Source organism: Passer domesticus, chromosome 3, assembly GCF_036417665.1.
Source record: "Passer domesticus isolate bPasDom1 chromosome 3, bPasDom1.hap1, whole genome shotgun sequence".
In the NCBI taxonomy this organism is placed as follows: domain Eukaryota; kingdom Metazoa; phylum Chordata; class Aves; order Passeriformes; family Passeridae; genus Passer; species Passer domesticus.
Genome location: NC_087476.1, coordinates 66,506,296 through 66,529,473, shown reverse-complemented (window position 1 = coordinate 66,529,473; position 23,178 = coordinate 66,506,296). Strand labels below are relative to the sequence as shown.

Genomic DNA, 23,178 nt, shown 5'->3' with positions numbered 1-23,178 from the left:
GCCTGGGTTCTAGCAGATCTGGCCGGGACCCTGCCAGCCCCTCCTACACTGGAAATTCTGTTCCTGAGCCCAGGTCCCTCTAAATACTCCCTTCCTGTGTACCCCAGTCCCTTGTGCAACCTGTCTAGCCCCAGGGGTCACCTCACCTGGGAAGGGGCACAAAGCAGGGGCAAGAGCCCTGCAAAACCCCAAACTCTACACATTCCATCCTGCTGCCTCTCCTTTCTCCTCCTCGTGGTATAACAGTATCTTCTTCATGTACCTGATGGGAAAACGGTGGCTGCTGGTGAAATGATAAAATCTCGGAGAAACCTTCCTCTTCCACAACATACCTCCACTCCTGTGGCCCAGTGGCATTTGTTTCCCTGGCACAGAAAGCAAGGAACACCCTCCCCAGTGAGCTGCCATGCTGATGCACAAAACAAAAAAAAAACCCAAACAAACATACAAAAAAAAACAACCAACAAAACAAAAAGTGGAGCACATGTTTTGGGAAAGGTTTTCCTGTAGCTCACACAGTGATAGGAAGAGTTAATACAAAAAGTAGCTGAGTGTGTGGATCTTTTAAGCGACTCATTCAAAGTGGAAGTTTGAGACTCATATTTTAGTTATACAGGAACTTTTAATGGGAAGTTTTACTACAGCATATACTAGTTACTGCATTACTCCCGTGTGCAGAGGAGCAAGGGATAATGCTGTCAGAAGATATACAACTTCCCATTTCCTATGCAGTAAATCATCCCATGTAGGAGAAGAAGAGTCTGCAATTTCAGTCATTCTTGATGCCCTATAATGTACCAGCACAGCTTTTAATTAAAACTATGGAGCAGGAAGGGCTTTTATTTCACTCCAGAGCAGGATGGTTGGTAATGATGAGAAGGGGATGACTCTTTGCTTATTAACTTGCAATATTACCAGTACTCCTCCCATGAACAGCCATCTGGTGCCTGAGAACAACCCAACTTGTTATTACAGGGCACGTTTGCTGCCGAGGCTGTGAGGCTGTTGCAGATCCCTCTCACAGAGGCCTGGCAGTGAAGCTCAGAAACCTGGCATGCCCATGAAATCCCTGTCTCACAAGTGTTTAGCCAAAATGTGACAGTTCACTGAAAACTCTGAGAATGAATCAAGAAAAAATCTACTCCTCTGTCACGTGCATTGCCTGCAGGGAGCAAGTGTCCCAAGGCACAGCAGACCTACAGAACAGCAACTGTGAGGCCAAAAGAAAGTCTGCTCTGAAAATCAATTTCTTTGCACCAAAGGGTATTTGCATCTGCCGTGTTCTTTGGACAGATGTGGACACATATCAGTTCACTGAAGTAAGCTGCAGATCTTCTACCATTAAGAAACACTGCCAGTTAATTTGGCCTTCAGCAGTAGTGGGTAGGGGCGTTTTCTTAAAGTAAAAGAACTAAAAATCAAAGGCTGCAATTGCTTCCCATCAGTCCAGTGGGGGAATAGAGCAAGCCACCATTAGGCTTTGCCTTTTCCCAGGTGAAATCAAAAGGAGTGGGGTTTTCAGGCTTGAAATTTGCCATCCAGGATGTGGTCAATGTCTCCAGGACACAGCCAATCCCTGTCCCCTTATACTTTGAAAGACATCTTGAGTTACAACCCTTGCTAAACTCTGCATCCACTTCAGCCACCCCCACTCCTACTATGGAAATACACTGAAATAGTGGCAGGCCTCAGATGCAATACTGCAATACTAACAGATTTTCTATTGTTCCTTTGGCCATGATCTGCTAAATACTTTCAAGCAGTTGTGATACTGGTGTTAGAGCCTCATAGCCCCAGCCATATTTAGATATTCTTCAGTTTTCTTTACCTGGAGAAAGTTTGCATCGGTGACTACAATCCACAGGCTACTTGCCAAAATTGGTTCATGCAGCACAACTAGACTACTGGAGAGAAAGAAGCTGCTTACAGAAGAATCCTAAAAAGAGCTAGGAGTTGCATGTCAGACATAGAGCCAAACCAACTACTGGCCTTTTAGAACTGAGGGAAAGCTCTAGAAGTCAATGTAACTTCCATGGATCCTGCTCTGACTACAAATTATATTTAAAAAAGTGTAAAAACAAGTTTTCTGAAGGAATTTAACTGAAACAGTAGAAAAAGGAGCTAATTTCCAGAATGTCGTGGAAAAAACCTGTGAAGTGGTTGGGAACTCTGAGACCCAACCAATAATTGCTCTGCTAAAGACAAAATGGGAGGTAAAGGGCCTCTAACTTCACAGCTAGAATTGACTTTGGATTCGATCATATTAAAAAGAAACCATGATTCAATGACCTTGATTAGTCCTTTTTCTAACCCTTTCATATTTAAAAAAGAAAAACACAACAGTTCTTCCTTCTATAAATTAATATTAAGTTCTGACATATATCTTGAACAACAGACATGCATACTCAGTCTGAAGACAGCAACTGTAAGAGAAGTCTCATGAGACCTTGGACCACTGTGCTGTGTCCTTGGAGATCCTGGAAGAAAAAGCACCACAGTCAGTACGTGACACTAACACTCAGGTAAAAAATACTTAAGTGGTGCTGAGAGTTGCAGATGCACAGGAGAATTAGGGGACACCAGCTTGAAATTGTCTTCTGTTCCCTCTGTCATGGGAGACTGCAATCCACATTATTCTTTCCAGGAGTGTCTTGCACCACAGAAACCATAATTATATAAAATTTCCCATTATGTCTGCTTAATTAGGCAAAGGAGTTCCTAAATTTATCAAAACATAAGCACAGTCTGACATTTTGATTGCAAACCCCTTCAAACACTTAACTGTCTAACAAGTCCTGCTCACACTGAGACTGTAGCAAGATACAAAAATGCAGTTACTTACTCCAAAACACCTCAACCTTTCCATTTGTATCTCGACTGTGGCTTTGCCAGAGTCCCCCATCAGCCCTTCTGAGCAGTGTTGGAATCACACAGCTCCAAAGGAGTGTTTGAGGCTAAAGGAGTGTTCCCCAGGTCTCAGCAGGGGCAGTGGGGGTGGCACAGCTCCCTCCTTCTGAGCAGCCTGTGCACAAGCCTCAGCCCAGATTGTCTCCTGTGGCTGGCAAACACACAAAGCTGTTTGCTACAGCAAGTGAGCAGAGCTCTGCTACTATAATAAGTTGCATGTGCAAGCCCCCAAGCCCTCACTGAGGGAATGTTAATTACACATTTAAAAAATCAGCTAGCAAACTAGGAGGTGAGAAACTGGTGCTTGCTGCCATCCTGCTCTTGTGGGTTCCCAAATCCCATTTCCTCAGGCCAGGCTGGGATGCCTCCTGGAAGAGGAAGCAGACAGTGCCTCTTGCTTGGCTGACCCGAGGCCAAGGGAGCAGTGCAGGTGCACAAGAAGGCAGGAGGAGGGAGCAGCCAAGATCAGGGATACCACTGAGCACCCACAGGCCAGTGGGCAACAAGGAGGGGCTGGTTCAGTGACCCTGCCTGGACGAAAATTCCCAATTCAAAAAATCAGGGTAAGAAAAGTGCTGATGGGCATATAATCATATGTCTATAGGTCTTAAATTCATTTAATTTACAGTGCACTGGCACCAAAACTGTTGAAGCACATGATATGCAAAGGAACCACATTTTTAATATGGTTCTCATAAAATCCTGAGTTTCACTAAACGAAAATGCTTCACTTTGCAATCTCACTCTGGCACTCCGCTCTTGTCAGTCCATTGGTGTGTGCAGTCCTACAGTACCCATAGGAGGGAGCTACTTCTACTCTAGCTTTTTTACTTTTATTGGAGACTACCAGACCTACTGAGTAGCTGGAGGCAGTGTGACAGCTCCAAATATCTTGAATCCAATTAAACTGAAGATAATTTTTTTTTTAATTCCAATGCATTATCCTTTTTATAACTCCATGCACTGCAGAGCCTCCAGTTCATTATGTGTAACCACCAGATATTAAAGAAAAAACAAAACAAGTAGTCTGGAACTAGCAGACTTTTCCCACAGATGAATCTGTATTCTCACATACTGAAACAACCAACAGTGAAATATTTTGCTATTTCACATCAAGAGATTCCAAAAATTTCTCCAAGGTACAGCAATTTCACTTCTCAGATTTACTGCCCAAGCCTCTCTTTGGATTCATTATTTCCCCACCACTGAGTGTATGTTTACAAAGCCAGGTTGTTTCTATTTCCCTCTCTCCCCAGCAGCAAAAGACAGAAAATTTAATAAGACTGCAAGCTAGAAACTGCTCTGTGGCAAAGCTGAGCCTCAATCCAAGAAAATAATCCATCTGCTGTATGTAAATATGGCAAAGAAAAAAAACCAGTTTAATCCCTTCTCCCCTTACACACTGGATTTTTCATTTAATAGACACTGACAAAATGCAGCTACAGAAAATACTTTGCTTTACTAAGTCTGTACAATGAATGTCCTTAACTTTCTGATAACTTAAAAAGGTAACAGGACTTCACATTGTCACCATCAGTATACACATTTCAGAACATTTTTAGACGTGCCTGAGGACACCACTGCAGATGAACCATTTCAAACCTCTCAGGGTCCTTCAGGGCTACTCCTCATCATCCAGGCTGGCTGCTCTGCTTGCTATAAAGCACAACTCACACCTTCCTGCTGCTCCAGCCAGCAGAAAAACAACTGGTCAGGAAGTAAAGAGTAAGCTACACTTGTTTCAGGAGAGATTTGAATAGTTTATTTTGCCCAATCAAGAGCCCTTCAGCATAATGACACATTCATATACACATATATGAACATTTTTTTCTGAAACATTAATGTATAATACATTTTAAATTTAAAATACCAGCTGCACAGGTATTTTTATTTACAAAAATATTCCATACTTAATTTTTTTACTTCATTATGATGACATAGTTCAGTCCAAGTACATGTAAGTAAAATAACTCTATGCAATCTAACATAGTTGAATTTGTAACAGTACAGTTTGCAGTTCATATGAAACTATATTTGTAGACAAATGGATTTGCAACCCTACCTAAAAATGCATATTCCAGTAATCATCCTCAGAAGAGCTAGTGGGGCTCAGCAAGACTTAACTGAAGAAGTTGTTGCAATGAACATAAGGGAAAAAGAAAACACACATGTACACACTAACATATACAGAAACGAGAACTGCTACACATCAAGCATGCTTACCCAGGAGTGGGCAATGTTAGAAAAATTTACGGATGTATTTTTTTTCCCCCCATGGTGCTGGTACAATGAAACAGCAGCATAACTAGAAAGCAGCATGTTTTCCTAGTTCTAACCACTACAGATAGCAGAGCTCAGGTCTAAAATAACACAGTACTGCTTATTTACAATTCTGTTTTAAAAGGGAATATTTAAAACATGTTCCCACCCCTCTCCCTTTCCATCACCTATGACTGAATGGTAGTGGTAATCCACATACAACTTCTTACATGTTTACAACTGAAACAGTTTAACTTCTGGTTACTTGCCTGGTGATATGGAACTTAGGAACTAACAGAAAAATACAAGTGCCAAAGTAACCTACAGCTGTAGGTTAGCTTAAATGTTTCTAGGTGCACATGGAACTACTAAAAGAAATACTGACTGACATCTTCCATTTGATTGTTTGGTCTTTCTGCCTCATTTATCTTCTTCCTTTTTTCCACTTTTAAAAAATTAATGCCTGCATCTTTAAATCTAAACTTTATAAGGTGGAAAAGAACCCAGAAACAGTACACTCATCGGATTTGAAACAGTAATAAGGCAGATATATAGCACATCTTTATAATGGGCTTAAGAAGAAGAAATCGGCCCAGGTCAGATTTTCAATGAAAACTGAAGTAAAATTGGTTTAACTGATTCACCTACATTACACTCTTTCCCCCCCTGATTCTGTTCACTTCCACCCCTCAAGCATCATTAATTTCTGTCTACAGAGTATTTGAAGATTTTGTGGTAGCAGCAAAGCTATCAACATCCACCCAAAAAGACTCAAATCAATTACCCAGGAAATTCCCTGGCACAAGAGAAGGTTCAAGTGACAAGTTGCCCTTCCACCTGGAGAGGGAGGCAAGGCACTGCAGTCCCTCCCTCCCACACCAGAGTGTCTGCAGTCAGTGCCTGCCCAGACGTGTTAAACTACAAGCACAAAGTAGTGGGCACTTCAGCCACAGAGTCTTAAGATTTCCAACACGTTTCAGACACAAAAAAACCCCAACAAAACAAACCCACATAAAAACCAACCCTGATTTACATGTAAAGAGCTGATGTATAATCAAAATACACGGATTACTCAAAGAAAATGTTTATTGGACATACCTCACTTCAGTTTTGGAGAATTTTAAAAATCCAAGAAATAGAGCTGAAAAAAGTCACTCGTGTACCAGAAAAAACCCCAAACCATAGAAAACCAGTCAGCCATGGACTGCAGCTATTAAGAAAACTTGAATATTAGGCTAGTTCCCTATCTTCTTGCTCCATACTTGGAGAATTGTTCAAGGATGTTCATAATGGGAGGTAAAAATAACTGATCATTTTCTGCAAAGCAAAATGGGCTATTTGTTTTAGTTGCTTAGAAATTGTATCATCTCGATATGAGATATGAATGTATTCATAAGCTTAAAACAACTTCTATGGATAATATACATACTTTAAGTACTTTGACTTAAAACTTGAACGTAAGTCTTTTTAAAATTAAAGGTAGAAGTGTACATATAAAAATTATTTAAAACTAAAAGTATATTCTTAAGCAGTATGTATAAATATAACAGATTTCATTTGTATTATCTAGTAACAAATGCGAAAGTGTTGCAGTAATTTATAAACTGAATGCTGACACAGAATACGTGCCTTTCATTAGATTCTATATTGTATATACATATTTTGCTAAGAAAACACACATTCTAAATAAATCACATAATTAGCAAAGGTGCCTGAAAGTAATCTGTTCTAAAGTCTTTATTGAACATGTGTGTTTATATACAAATAATGAACCTGAACTGCACAAATGCAGAAACAAAATTAAGGAATAAAATACCATGATTGAATTAAAGTGCAGGAAAATTCAAGTTTAAAAGTTCAGGTAAGATCAGTGCCATTAATTAAGCAAAAAAGAAAAAAAAAAAAAAAACAACAAAAACAACCAAACAAAAATTCCCACCCCTCAAAAAAAAAAAAAACCAAACCAAAACCAAACCCAAACCAAAGCACCACCAAAACCAAACCAAATTAAAAAAAACCCAAAACATAGAAAGGAAAATAAAAGGAAAACTAAAAGGAAAAAAAAAAGAAAATGAACTTGCTTCCAAAAATCCTCCTTTGGATGTAGCTTTCCAATCACCTGCCATGCAAGTACCACCTCAGGCACAAAAACTTTGCATAAAGACAGACAAGAAACACAACCATACATTACTCTACTTTATAACTGACTGTTTGCTGAAGAACAAATCACTGGAGATGCCTGTGGTGTGACACTTTCAGACTGATTTGGAATACACACATATTTACACATACCAGGATTCAAAAGTTACGATTTGGCAGGACTAAGGTGAAGAAAAGCTTCTTCAGTTTACAGTTCCTAATGAGACACACTACATATTAACAGATAGGTAGCAGCAGGTAGTTTCTTACTTTCATTAAAAAAAAATAATAGCTCAATTGTATTTTATAGTTTTCCAGACACTCTAAAAAATGTCACAGAACTAAGATGCTATTGAAAAAAATAGGGGTGCTTCCCTGCAAGGATTTCAATACACTTTGCTGTACAAAAGGTGCACCACCAACAGCACAATAAAATGCAGTGATGTGTGTGTGATTGCTTTCCTTCCACTGGGAAGGAAAAAGTAACATTTTAGATTAAAATTTTACATAGCCCCTTTTATTGACCAAGAACCATTTGTGTCATTATCTCATGAGCAACCATGTCATTAGTCTTCCTGTCCCTGAACATAAGCAACAGAAGAGATTCAACTACAATAGATTCTGTAATACCAAATAAGCCACTACTCTTCTGGTACTGCCAGATGGTCTCTCATTGCCTCTTATTATTTTGCTTGCTGGTGGTTGTCAAATGCATCTTGATGAGAAAGTTAAGTATGTTTTCCTTTCAAGCCAAGGTCATCTTACATTGAATGATACCATAATTTGTTGAAGAATACTTTTGTAATCCTCTCCCCCTGAGCCTGACCAGATTAATTTCCCAGGATTCTGTTGCAATGAAATGTACTTTACCTTCAGCAGGTCAAATAATAATGAGTCAACTCAATTTATAAATGTGAGACAAGGAAGAGGACAAGTATCAGCTAGGGTGGGTTTTTTTTGGATGTGGTATGGGTAGTGGTTTCTCTCATTTTCTTCTACCTGGATGTCTCACAAAATGGTGCTAAATAGGCATTAATTAGACACTAAAAATAAATCAACATGCAGAGGCAAATATTGCATGGCAAACTGAGTTAAGTAACTCAAGTAAACATCGCCTCAGTAGCTATGGGACACAACTATCAGGAAATCATAATACTGCTTGTTTGAATTGTCACATTCTCATTTTTTAAGTCCTTTGAGCAATGGGCATAGTAGGGCATGCCCTTTTACTGGCAACACAATTAAATTGTCTTTTTAAAATGTTGCTCTACCTAAAGTGAGAAAATTTATCAGTTTGTGTTTCAAAGCCCAAACATATTTGCCTGTCATTTGAAAAGTAATTTAAGAACCATAAGTAATTTCAATATTTTACATGCTTGAGGTGTTTTGTAAGGTTGCCTTATCTGTGTACCTGCAACATCACTTCACAACACAAACATAACCAAGGTTTTGCTTTGGGAACATTCAGAAAGTTTGTGGAAAAAAGTACACAAAATGCAATGCTTGGAGAAGCAAACCTAAGTGATTAATTTCAGACAATGTAGACCTATCAGCTTCTAAGTACTCCCTTTTATGAAACAAAACCAGTCAATAACTATTCCTACTTTGAGAAAAAAGTCTAAAGGAATTTTTGAAATGCAAGCATTTATTTTAAGGAATCCTGTCTTTTAAAAAGAGCCCTGGTCATTCACACTGCTATAGCTTTGGTGCAGTAGCCATTAACAAGTTAGCTCAGCTGTATTATTTACCTCTCCCAAACAGAACATTAGTTCAGCAATTCCTAAAGTTTTTATGCACACTTTATCACTGCTTTAGAGATTGACAATGAAAACACTGCTTTAGAGATTGAGTCCAAACTTTAGGACAAGTGCCTTTAGTGCTGCATGGGGCTGAGACAGGTACTTGTAAAATAGCACTACTGGCAGAACCTAGAGATTTGATAAACAACATACTGACAATTATTAAGTATTAGATGCTTGCTTGCCATTATTCATGCATCAGCACCTCCATGGTATGTAAAAGTTTGAAAACCTGAGTCCAAGGTTATCTGATTTCATAGTAAAGGACTAAAGGGGCATCTAGAACTTGAGTCTTGAGCAAAACTATCCCAACTATTTCAATTAATGGCTGTAAAGATACATTCTGTTAAACATTTATAAAAACTCACAGCATGAATGGAACCCACAGCCAATTCTAAATGTTACACAACCTGAACCAATAACTATTTTTGGCAAAAATAATATTTAACTGAACAGAAGTTGAAGAATTCTTACCACAAGGAAGATGTTACCACATTTCACATTGCACGGCCATAACACAAACGAAAACTCCCAGCATGACACATTCCAGTCATATTATTCACTTGACTTTTTAATGCAAAAATTACGTATTCTTTTGTTTTGCACGTCACACAATATGATGTGAATACAAGAATACTAGATCAGGGGTCCAAGAAAAGACTATGCACAGGTCAACTATGTATACAATTTTCAATAAGAAATCTTCCAAGCTTCCAGCTTTTAAAATGAATGAAGTGACAGGAAACTTCAGCTCTTCTTCAACAATAATGGTAAATACAGAGTCCTAGAGAGGGTAATTGTAAGTCAGCTACTGTCCAGCAAGACAAACAGCTTGATTCCAGCTCTTGGACCCCTGATTTATTGCCTCTCCTTACAGGAGGGTATAACACTGGCAGCAATTACAATAGCACAAAAACTTTTGGCATATGAAATATTAACACAGGATTGACCCTGCATTGCCCCTGCCCATCTCACCACGATTTCCTTTTACTCTCTTTTCCACATGTTCCAGCTACCTTCTCTGTTCAACTTTATGCTAACCAACAGCTAAGAAACACTCAAGTTTCTTTTTTTGTGTGTGTTTCTTAGATATAAAGCTCCTCAGTTAAAGCCAGGACTGAGGTAAAACAGTGTGTCATTTGTGCTAGGAAACAACAGTATCCGATGGTGAATACTCCTTTAAATTTCAGTGGTCCTGCCAAAAGTAATGAAAAAACAAGATTTTTTCATCAGGACAAAATTAAAGATGTGGTTGATGAGAGTCATCAGAATTGGTACCACTTCTTGTCTTTGTACTTCAACATCATCTAAAAAACAAAAAAAAATTTCTAATTACTGTTTCTGTAATGTACCAAAATGTACAATGACACCAACAAACACTATGCTTTACAAAGCAGCATGAGAAAGAAGGATTTAGCAAGGCTTCTCAAAGTTGCAAACACATCGCTGAACACTGAGTGTTTAGCATGATGAATTTTCTAATGTTAGCGTCATTGCTGGTGAGCTAGCCTCAGAAAAAGATATTTTTGGGAGAATGGGGAGGTTGCACAGGAATTTGGGGTGTGGAAATAAGTCAGCATGAAAATGGATGAGAATAGCATTCTGTGGTAGTCACTGAGGAAAAAAAAGAAGTTGTACTCAGAGGGTCTGTATACAAGAGGATCTTTCTTAAGGACAGCAGGAATCTGACATCAAACATTACTCTTCTTATTAATTCAGTGACAATAAGTAATTTTTTCAGTAATGAGGATTAAGTTGCACATTTAGAAGCTTACATGCCACTCCAGCAGACTGCATGCTCTAGAGCAATGTGCCACAAGACAAGGCTGTTTACAATGAGTACATCATTGTTAGGAGTGCCAAGTGATGGATGAAAGGGAAGTGTCCTCTATCAATGACACTCCATATCCTTTAGATACCTCTAACATGCCTTTGGCAGAACTCAGTCACTTGCAGAATTTGCATTTGTCTGACAATCAGTTTAATATACTCACCTCGTGAGCGTGTTTTGAGAAAGAATCAGCACTGTAAAGCATAGCTGCAGTTTTTTCTTCCAGTTCTCCCAGCTTCTGTCCTCTTTCATCCAGTGCCAACCGGGCTCGTGCCAGTTCACCAACTACACCAGATGCTGCTCCTTTGACACCTTCGATACCCCCAGGTCCTGGAATATGCTGGGCAAGACTCCTTGATGCCTTCCCAGATGCTGATTCTCCAACTGGAGGCATTTGCAAAAGCAGAAAATACAGAATAGTAAGTTTTCCTGTCATTGTGACATAAATATCACTGAAACTAGCTTATATAGAGATGTAATTTCTTTGCATGGAGACCAGACAGCTTACTGTAGGTATGACTATGAGGAACACTCACTACTCTATATTAGTAGATGCTTTTGCATTAGAACGGAGACATTCAAACATATTTTCAGGTTTCCAGGTAGGTTATACAACTGTAAGCTCTTCACAGCTCAAGTGTGAAATTAAAATTCTGATGTTCATCAATAGAATTGTTAAAAAAACACTTCACCAGTACAATATAGGTTATTTCATGAGGAATGGTTTTGAGTTCAACAGACAAAGCAGGGTATTGAAATACTGAAAAGTTGTGGTTAGTTCTGGAAGTGCTTTGCTGGTATGTAAGCCAGCCAGTGTGATTCCACCAGCAGAAGTCTTTTTTGATAGAAGTTCAATTTTATATGCAGACACCTGAAGATTAGGTGTCAGTGCTGCCATTATTTAAAAACCTTACAAAAAAGAAAAAAAATTGAAAAGGAATGTAAAAAGACAGTATGGCTGTAAGAACAAATCAGCACAAATGGTCAGCTGAAGAGCTCCAGACTCCAGTGATGGCACTGACTACACCGACTTTGCTCTTAATGGCACATCAGTCACCCAGTTCAATCTAGACACTTGATGTGCCAGTCTCAAGCAGAATTGTATAGACCACTGAAATCTGAATATTTGTTTTAAACAGTGAAATATTGCTTGAATATTTTCCTTTTTTTTACCTCCAGGAAAAATAATATTAACTGGTTAAATACATCTTGATGCAGTATTTCAAGACTCTCTGATTTGATTTTATGCTTCTATTAGGAATAATTTACATTTAAATTAGTACCATAAACATCTTTCTGTGAATTTGCAAAATAAGAGAAATAATTTCACTTATTACAGATTCTGCTGTGACTCTCATGGTAAATATGTTTACTTTAAAGATATTCTTAAATGTCTTTTGAATTGTCATTGAAGTCTCTCTCAGGCTTTTTTTCATTCATTAGGATTTTTTTCTTCCATTCAATACTATTTTCCTTCTAAAGATCCAAGCCAAAACTTAATGGTAGAAACTTGACACGATATAAAGAGATAGCTTCTAAAGCTACACAGTACTTTCCCCCCTGTCTCAGTCATACTAGATTATAACTTGTGCACATAAATTTCTCTACTGAAATACTTGACCAGCCTTCCATAGTATTACATATGTGTATATACACATATGTGTATATAAGAACACCCAAAAAAGAAACCTATGACACAAAATGTGACCTCTAAATATCTGATAGCTGCTCAAAGTGTACAGGCACAAGTAATGAAGTCTAATTTTTATTCTGTAGAGATCAAAAGAACCACCATAAAAGAAAGGATTGGCAGGGCACCTTGTCCATTTTGACAGATACATTTCACATTAATAAGAAAAAGGTTCTTAAAAAGAAGCTTGCATAATATGGTATTGCATTTAGCAAGTATCTAAATAAATAAATGGAAGCTATTTTCCTTAAATATATTAAAGTGCTTAATGCCACCACAGTAAAAAAAATGTAATAAAAAAGAGAAAATTATAAAGCAATGAAAATTTTGTCAAATCTGAATTTTAATGTCCTATAAATAGAGGACTGAATTGAAATATCATACAGTTCTGCCCTTGCTGTCATTTCTAAGGCATGTCTGCTTAAGCAAAACAAGGAAAATCTGGCAAATAACTGAAGTAGAGTGAAATTTTAATTTTCTCACTGTGCAGAAGAGAATTCTCCAAAAGCAGTGCCTTTCAGTTTACCAGCATAAATAGAATCATGGTCAGTACTACACGCTTCATAAAGATGAATAAAAATAAGGTTATAAAACAAGAAATGGTAATAAAACAAAACCAAAATGTTATAAAACAAAACTCATCTACTGCTGAATAAATGAGCTAAAAGAACCCATGAAAAAAAACATACCAAGCTTTTCTCATCTTGTTGGTAAGGTGTACAACACAAAATCTATGGAAAAAATATTTGTCACTCCCTATTTTACTCTCCTCTTCATACAGGTAATGTTCTGTGAACACATTTACTATGAATCACTACCTTAGGAAGAAATACCAGAAAAATAACAATTAATAATAACTTACAGAGTTCTTCTCTGTCAAGTGACTGTGCCCCACCTCCGAACAGGCCTTTGAAGAACCCCCTGTTTGGTGCTTCTGGTGTTTCTACAAGAGTGAAGAGCTCACCCAACATTTCCTTTGCAATGAAAAAGAGACATAACAAGGCATAAATTATTAAAAATAATGGAATATTCTTTCATTTTCAGGATTTGTTTAATGGATTTTAATTTTAGAAGAAACATGCTTTAATGGGCATCTGTCTTTGCAAGGTGATGTAGGAAATAGAAAAACAAAAATATATTAAGAAATTTGTCCAAACCATCTGCTTTTGACGGTTGCAAGCTTAGAGCTCATGGAATTCAGAAGCAAAGAAATGCATTCAAGTAAAGCTTATTTGCCCCTCTACAACTTGGGCAAGACTTCTGACTTGGTTCTATTGAAACTGCATCTACAAACACTTATATCCATGTAGCAGTATGAAAGAAGAGCCTGCAACTCTGCTATTGCATTATTCTATACAACTAACCAACCTGAAGCATGACTGGGAATTTTTCAAGCTGTTAATACCCCTGAAACATAATAGCTTCCTTCAAATATCCTGAGTTGGCATTCTCCACTTGTGTCAGCAGACACCTCCCTCAGTGTGAACTGATCAAGGGAATTTTAACTGCATGTTAAAGGAGGAAATTTCCTGTTGATCAAAATGGAATTAAGCAAGAAACTGATTCAGCTACAATAGGATGGATGAAACAAAAATTTAAGGTAGAAGTGATTCATTTAGAATCAGAGTCTACAATGAAGAAAAACAAAAGGGAAAAAACGAAAATCAAAGCACAAAAGCCTAAATGCTCAGCTCAGAATGTATCTAAGAAAAAAGTGATTTTTCAAAAAGAGTTAATTACCTGAAGATTTTCACATGTTTCTTGGCTGTAGGTGAGCCTCTGTATTTCAGTTGGTGAGACAAGATAGAGTGCTTGTCCATTATCAGTGAAGCAGAACGTTCTGGCTATCCGCATATTGGTGAGTGGCAGGTAATATACATCCAACAATGGCCTTAAACTTGGCAAACTTAAGGAAAAGAATTAAAACCCCATTAAGTATAGCAGAAATGTCTCTTATTGATCAAATTACTGATTTTTAAACTGTAATACATAATTTCTCTTCACCATCTGCATGACACCAAATAAACAGGTATCATTTAATGACATTACAGAATCTCAAGACATCAGATTTTTCAAGCTAGCACCTCAAAAGTGAAATTTAAACATCTGCATCACAGATGCATTGAAAATAATTCTTTGAAATTATAATCTGAGCATGTGTATCACAAATTCAGTATTTAATGAACTAGGTATCACTTAATAATTACCAAGGTATTTTGATAAGTATCTACCAACAGTTTACAACTTAACATCCTGTCTCTTCTCTCAGATTAATAATTTCTCCTTGACTAAAAATACAAGTCTAAAAGATCTCTTCTCAAGAAAATTTAGAAATGTAACATAAGTGTGCTGTCAAAGAAAAGCAGAGTACAATAGCCTCAAACAATCTTATTAATTAAATGCCCCTTTTTTCTCTGACTAGATGTTGAAGAGAAAGTCCTCTTAGAGCAAAGTTTGCTTACCTTGTATTTTCTGATTCTATACATGTAACTGCAGAACTTACTGTATCAATCTACTGAAGAACAGACTGCACACTTGGGCTAGAACAATATTCCACTACCAAACATTCCTCTCCCTCAGTGAGATAAAAAATGCAAGGGACAAACCACCTAATCTCCTGACAAGTAGAACCCATAATAAACCACTGTCTCAAACATCCCCTGCAAAGTTCTCCTAAAAAAATTACAGAAGTTGTTAGCTGCCAATGTCCTAATAATACAATGAACAGCTTCTGCTGCAGACACAATCCACATAACGTTATTAATTCTAGACACTAAAAAAGCAGCCAATGGGGAAAACTGAAATTAAAACAAAACAAAACAAAACAAGATGTAGTAACCACAACAGTATCAGGCTGCCTTGTTTTGTTTTTGGTTTTTTTTTCTTTTTCTTGCATGATGCTGACATTGCCTTTGGAGGCAAGTTTCAAAAGTGAGAAATAAAAAGCCATATTCTCTTGTAAGCATGTCACCCGGATACGACACCTCTGCCATGCATGTATCTAAAATAAGAATATTGCTAAGAGTCAGTAACAGGGAAGTGTTTTGCTTCAGATCAATGGGAGCACAAATCATTCTTACAACTTCAAAACACAAAAACATTAGATCACATAGAACAAGCATGATATCCATGAGAGCATTTTCATAATTTCTGTTACAGATTTCTTTGTTACTAAGTCCTATCTGAATGTATATCAGTAGTTAAGTATTGAGCACCTTGTGTACTATACAGCGCTCTGACAACTTTACATGAACTGCACATAATGTCCATCCCCAGCAGCAATTCATGCTTACGAAATGGAGCTCAGCATTGGAATCCAACTTCCCCACACAAGGTAACAAATCAGCGTTTATAATTTACCACATATGCAGAGAACAATGTGAACCCTGAAGAAGACAGGATTTTTTTCAATATATGGTATCTGAACATTACTACGTTTAGTTTTAATTAGGAAAAAAAAAAGTTTGCCTTGCAAGGTGAGCAGCATTTTTTAGAGATGTTTAGAACACATAAAAGATGGGATATACACCAATGGAGTTACAGACTTACATACTACAATTAAAAACAAGTTTAGATTGTATCAGTTTTAGTTTTACTCCTAACAACTTCCTAAACAAATAATTTTTACAGAATTTTCCAAGCTGAAAGCTTCTTTTGGCAACCTTAAAATAATCTTTTAGGAACTTCACTGGCATAATTTCATAGGGCCACACATTACACATTCATCTTATCAGGCCACAACTAAACTGCAGGTGCAACGGTGTAAGTATATACACACTGATGGTTCAGAATAAAATAGCACATCAAAACATTTAAGATTAAGGAGATGAAAATTACACAGGTGACCTGTAAGTATATTTAAACACTACTACTACTACTACAACACATGTTTAAACTAATAACATAAATCCCTTACTTTAGATGACTTATTACTATACAACTGGCAGTTAATCTTGCCTTCACAGACTGAGTTTAAGCCTTTAAGGCACAAGCAAGCTACACAAGAAAATATTGAGGCATGAGTGTGATGCAAACAGCTGCACAAAAACAGGCAGAGTTCTGGTCAGGTGCAAGCTAAAGGTCTGACTCAAGGCAGTTTTCTCCATCAGGAAGTAAATTCAGCTTTTAGACAAACCTGGAGTCATGGACCTATATCACCTGTTTGGAACTATGTGTTGAATAAGTGTAGCTTGAGTTAAAGTGATAAACTTTTTCATGTGTTAAAGACATAACTAACAGGAATGTCCAATCAAAATTATTCAGGCTCAAGTATTAGAGAATCACCAACACTGAGTGAATGTAATTTTTTAAAAAAATCATCATCCTGTGGAAAAGGAACCTTTCTTTGTAGCAGAGGACTACTTCTTTTTGTATTTAAGTTACTATCAAACAGGTCTTACCTAAAAGTCATAATATGTCCATTGGCACAAAAACATGCAAGGCAGATACTGTTACTCAACGACACTATGTCTCCACGAAGAACAAAAGAAGTCTCTGTTATATTTTGCTTATAAATACAGTTCTGGGATGGCAGTGAGATAACTTTTGCTTGCTTTTCAGAACATATCACTGCATATTGGTTTTCACTGATTTCCTGAGAGGAAGAAGGGGACACTGAGACAGGTCGTCGCTTTTTTGCTTTTTCTTTTTCATCTTTATCTTCATAGTGTTCTCTCCAGGTTTCATGTGCTGGTGGGACCAAAGATCCTGTGGTGTCCAAAAAAGCCATTCTCAAGATTGCCCCTTTTAGCCTCAGGATGGTTCCTAGGAAAGAGTAGTTGAGCACATTTCTAAAACAGTTCTCCTAAATTGCTTTCCAAGCTACAAAACATTCCTTTAAGAAGCTAGGAGAATTAAAAGAAAACAAGAACTTCAGTTTGCCTTCCTAGCCAAACAGATGTACACAAACCTTGGGCATTAATCAAAAAACCAATGAAGCACAAATGTAACCATGAAAATGTTAAACCAATTTTCAAGGGTAAAGTGGGTACATACTCTTTCAATAACTTCAAGGGAAATGCATCTGTATTTATGTTCAGTGTCACAAATGCAACTCACTTAATTCTCTCCTGATGAGTACACAGTATATTTAATATCAACAATAAATGTATTAGTCAAAGTGAGCACCACCTTTTCTTTCAATTGGTTTAGAGACAAGCATGTGCGTTTTTTTTATTTCTCCCCTGCAGTTCACACTTGAATGCACTTCTCTAGCTTTAAATGAAAAAGTTTTCCCTCCTTACTGTTCAAATCACTGTCTCTGTAGGCCAGACCTTAAGCAAATAAATTTTATTTTACTTTAATTCATTCACACATAAGTAACATGAACATTTGCTAAATCCAAAATATAAAGCAATATCTTTTAAGGATTATGCTGCAGATCCAAAGGGGAAACAACTGCCTAGCCTGCAGCATTGCCTTTATGACCAAATGTTACCAAATCTGACCACTGCTGCCAATCCCTCACTCAATGGGCAAAAATCCCATTTATGGTCTAGATGTCCACTCCTCATCATTCCTAAAATCAAATGGCATGGCAATTTGTACGTTTGATACCATCTGTGTAGTAAAATGGACTAGAGCAGCCTGTTCTGCATGAGACAGTGGTAGCAGGAAAGCCAAATCTCTGACTAACAGTCTATCCAATAAACCATTAATACATAATCACAACAAAATCAGTTGCTGTGTATCAGAATAAGATCCAAAACCTTTCCCAGCAATCAAAAATAATTTATTTATCACTAATATTTCAAGCTAGTTGTTCTATTTACCGCCTCAGTTTGCACTCCCTTTTTTCACTGCAGGAAAACTGATTGACTCTTACCTCATGACTAAAAAAACAGTAATAAACGGAGGATTTGATAATATTCATGTCTTCTGCTATCTCTGTTTAACAGCGATAAATGCTTTCTCAGCAAGTAAACACTGAAGTTATATTTTTTATTTTATGAAATTGTACTTTATACTTTTCCAATTTGAGAAACTCTGGTAACAAAGTAACCAGACTAGCTTGTTAAACTTATCAGCTAAATCAGTGCAATATATATTTTAAATTAATCAATCGTTGAAAAGAAAACCCCAAATCCCAAGTTTCTTAAAAAATATGAAGAACGACAACAATACTTCATCAAAGTGTACTTTACCCTGTCTGCTTTGTACATACCACTAGGAGAAACGATTACTGGCTGAAGAAGTCTTTGCTCTCCTCCTGGGGGTAAGTTCAGCGCAATGACAAGCACTGTACCCAGCGTGGTTCCAACCCACAGGCATGGGGAAGGTGATGTATCAGCCTTTCTTGTGAAAGTCTCACAAAAATGAAGAGCTGAAATTGCCTCGCGTGACTCTTTATCAATGCTAGTTACACTAGAACTCCGGGATCGACTGAAAGAGTTGTCTTTGACATCTGAAAATAAATTGGTATTAATTAAAAAGAATGGCAAATTGGAGGGATTAAGAGAATTTAATTTTTTTTGTTGTTCTTTAGCATCAACTGTTTACTAACTATAATGCTGTTGATTTTTGTACCCCTATCCTTCATAAGTCATATCTCCTTATTCCCCAATTTCCAGCTGTTTCTTGAGCAAAGCACCCAATATTTGTTGCAGAGGCTGCCATTAGGTAATTATCATGAACAATTTGAAGGCATATTTCTGTCATCTAGAGCCAGAGAATAACAGTCATCAAGTGGTACTCCTTTAAAACCTCTCTGCCAATTTACTTCACTGGGCAGATGAAAAAATGTTGGCTCCCATGGAACACAGTTAACCAATCTTAGGAAGATACAACTATTTTACTATAGGAAATGCAGTGACATCTGCACAGCATGATAGCATGGAACCTGTATGACTCAGAATATTGCTCCACTTTAGGAAACAGTGTGCAGGAGATCTAACAGGCTATTTACACACCCCCAAACTTTTAGTAAGAGAAAAACAAACGCTACCAAATGCCATCTGGTACTGCTATGCAAAGCTGAAGATTTCTACTGGGAATGCTGTAGCATAGTGCCAGTAATAGCACTAAAGCCCTTCCGGATGTCTTGCTCACTGTTTAGCAACAAGTGAATTCTAATGTTAACAAAAGTAAATGTGCTGCTCTACTCTTGCTGTATGCTATCTGTAGGTGTGGCTGATACATCAGCAGACACTGAATTTATCTACGCATTCACAAATTAATGCTGTACTTTCTTATTTCATAATTGCAAAGTCATAGCAGAAGACAGCCCTCACCAGCAAAAGTTGGATGCAATTTATATTATGCTTTTGAAAAAAATAACTCAAAAAATCTTTTGAGTAGGGTATAGATGCAATTGACATTTTAAAGCAGGATTAAGATCTAAAGAACAACATTCAACCATGTACTATTTGGAACTACTGCTATGTTAGTTTCATTAAATTATTGAAAAACTTTATACAAAGAATATCTAACATGCATTTGGAAAGCATACATACTAGATTTCAACTGACTAAATACACACATCTACTTAACACAAACAGTGAATCTTCTGAGGAATTGCCTCATTCCAACAAGGATAGAAAAAAACCATCGTCCTGTTGAATTTTAGCTGTCAAATATAAAACATGGATTATAGGAACTAACACAATCAGATGTTGACATACTAAGTTTTCACATTAAAAACAATAAATCCAGTGTAAAACAATGAAAATTATAATTTGTTTTTATAAGTCTTCTAATGACCACCACCTCTTATGATGCTTGTTTTTTTCCAGGCTTGAATATTTACTAATTTAATGGGTTTTTTTCAACTTTAACATGGATTAATCAGTCTGAATATAACCAATCATACAGTAACTACAATAAACATAGCTTTACATGTGCATTTGTGTCTTCTAGCTATTTGATTTGATGAACATGTGTACAAATTCCAGAAGCATTGGAATGGACAGGAGAAAACCAACAAAAACTAACTTGTCAGACATATGGGCATTTTTGAGAGTGGATAATCCATTCAGAAGAGAGAACAGAGGGTTAAAAGTTTAACTGCTTTAGTGCATCCTACTTATCCTGAAGTCAAGGAAGAAGTTTGTAAATGGATTAGATTTTGATGCAGAGGAAGGAGCAGCAGTGTCATGAATCACTACGCACCACCAGAAGGATGGAAAGATGAGGCTCTTTTGAGCAAGTAAAGCAAGGAATAGCACCTAGTGGCAGTAGCATCTTAATCACTGGATTAGAACATTGAAAAGCAATGGTATAATGCAGACAAGGGTATGATCAAGATAACTTCTGTTTTAGAAAGCAGAGCATAAATACAGAAACACATAGTTTAGATTTTATTTGTTCAGAGAGGAAGAGGAGTCGGTTAAAGATCTAACGACAGAAAATTAATTTGAAAGAACAAGATCATGAAAGAGTAGGTTTCAAGAAGCTATGGAAAGAAATGAAAGACAATGATAAGGATAATGAATTTAGGAGAAAGGCATTTCAGTTGTCTCCTACAGCCCATAGACACGGCCACATAAGTGACAAAAATATAAGCAAGCCAACACTGAAGAACACTATGCAAAAGCTATATCACTAAAAGAAAAGACAGAAGCAAAATTAAATGTAACTGCTTAAGAAAGTGATTTACAGACTTGAAAACCTAGAATAATTTTACACAGACCAAAATGAGGTTTCTAAGCACAGATATTCACATGTATGCAAAGTCAAAATCAGTCAAAGGCTATTGAAATTCAGAAGGTACAAACAATTTTATCAGTTTATCAGAAATGATGTGACAAAAAAACCCTTCCATTATTTCAGTAGAATGAACAGCAAATACTAAGTGATGTAGAAAACACTGTAACTCTTTTTAAGATTGGAAAGTGCTGAATAAAGTTCCGCATTCACTTTTCACCAGTCTTCATTAGGAAAAAGTAACACTTCCAAGTAATTATTGCCATCAAAGAACTGTGAGTAAAACAGCAGAATTACAATTGGTTGATACTTAAGTTTAAACATGCTCCAGTTTGTCTAATATGAAATTCATCCTATACCAAATTTATCCCTAAACCATTAGTAAACATATTGTGAAAAAACAGAAACATATTGAAAAGAGTCGTCAGATTCTTCAGCTCTTCTGTGCCGACATGGTCACAGTCAAATTGCTCTAGTTCCAGACACTGAGCTTAGAAAGATGAGGAAAAGTTCCAATTCCAAAGGAGGTTAACAGAAGCCACCCCAGGTTTACATAACATAACCTAAAGAAGAAGGAACTAATTTCTGTAGAGAAAAAAAAATTCTGTAAAAATGAAATTAGATATGATGGCAGATTTCAACACCATAAAAAAAATACTAACAAAAATAGGGAGTGTTATCCCTGTTTATTGTGCAAAGGACAAGAAAAAGTTAAAATGGAAGCAAGGAAGTTGGATTAAATAACAGGAAATCTGTCTAATTAGATGACACAACAGTGAAACTTTGTCTGGTATATTTCTAAAAAGCTTTTTTATTGGAGGCACATGAATAGATCAGAGGTTAACTTGTCAAAATATCTGTATCCCTGCCAAATGATCCTTGCCAATCCTTGGATAAAGAATCTCTAAGAATTGCTTCCAACTTAACATTTCTCTGAGAGAGGCAAGCTGTAAATCAGGGCGGTCCAGCTCAGTTTGAGAATATTCCAGTGCCATAGATTTTTCCCCTGGTTGACAGCAGCAGCACCTGGCAAACACACAGTGCTACAGCTCCCATCTGACCCTGGCTGTCTTCTGCTGGGCTGGTGGTAGAAATTCTGCTGCAGAGAGAGGAGCAAGCTGTGGCACGCAGAAGGGAGCTGCATTTATTACTGTAGGTCTACAGTTGTCCCCCATCATCTTTAGAGAACAAGTCAGAGGAGCTGGATCTAACAGCTGGCAGTCAAAGTATTTAAAAAACCCCCAAATGACTAATTTGTACATTGTTTTGGGCAACACAATGACCTTTAGTACCACAGACCTCACAACTGAACTGATCCTTATTAAAAAGTTACTGTGCATTTTCAAGAAAAATAAATTCTCAGACTGGTCATCCATCCAAACAGTTGCATATTGCTTTGCTTTAGAGAGAGTGGTCACAAGACAATTAACATTTATAAAACTATGCCCAACTATTTGTTGAGAGCTCCTCAACATATCCTGTTAAGATATTTCATTTTTCAATTTAAAGTGTATCAGATGGTCCTAAACAGGCAGCAGCAGTTTTCCTAATGCTGTCTGCTTATTCACGCTTTTGCTATCACAGCACTACTGATAAAGTGAGTGACAGATACCTAAAAATTATGATGAAAGTGTGATAAGCCATATACAGGAATTGCAGGCTTACCTTATGATGACAGCAATGACATTTTGTGCCTGAGAGTCCCCAAAAAGAGTGGAATTAAAATTTTATTTCTACACTTCAGATAAATGCAACATAAAGTCACAATAGCTTACATAATTTAGCCCTCTTATTTTAACATACTCACATTCAGATTCAGTAAAAATAAAATCAACTATATAAACTTACCTAAATCAGGCTTTAACTCAGTTGGCAAACTTAGCTTCCTGGACATCTTTGCTGAAAAGTGAAGT

The 23,178-nt window shown here is 37.0% G+C and overlaps 1 protein-coding gene across 11 annotated transcripts in view; it reads right to left on the bottom strand.

Moving 5' to 3' along the window:
- Positions 1-9,654: 9,654 nt before the first annotated feature.
- The window catches only part of STXBP5 (syntaxin binding protein 5), a 101,240-nt gene continuing 87,716 nt past the window's right edge, over positions 9,655-23,178 (bottom strand). For 7 of the 11 annotated variants that reach the window (XM_064413647.1, XM_064413651.1, XM_064413649.1 and 4 more), the window contains 7 exons: positions 23,114-23,164; positions 18,789-19,028; positions 17,026-17,389; positions 14,366-14,531; positions 13,488-13,599; positions 11,099-11,319; positions 9,655-10,411 (listed from right to left, as the gene is read on the bottom strand). In XM_064413647.1, the coding sequence (XP_064269717.1) occupies positions 10,370-10,411; positions 11,099-11,319; positions 13,488-13,599; positions 14,366-14,531; positions 17,026-17,389; positions 18,789-19,028; positions 23,114-23,164 (1,196 nt within the window). In that variant the 3' untranslated portion in view covers positions 9,655-10,369. The remainder of the gene's footprint in view (positions 10,412-11,098; positions 11,320-13,487; positions 13,600-14,365; positions 14,532-17,025; positions 17,390-18,788; positions 19,029-23,113; positions 23,165-23,178) is intronic. The other 4 variants (XM_064413648.1, XM_064413652.1, XM_064413655.1 and 1 more) reach the window with 1 other exon arrangement.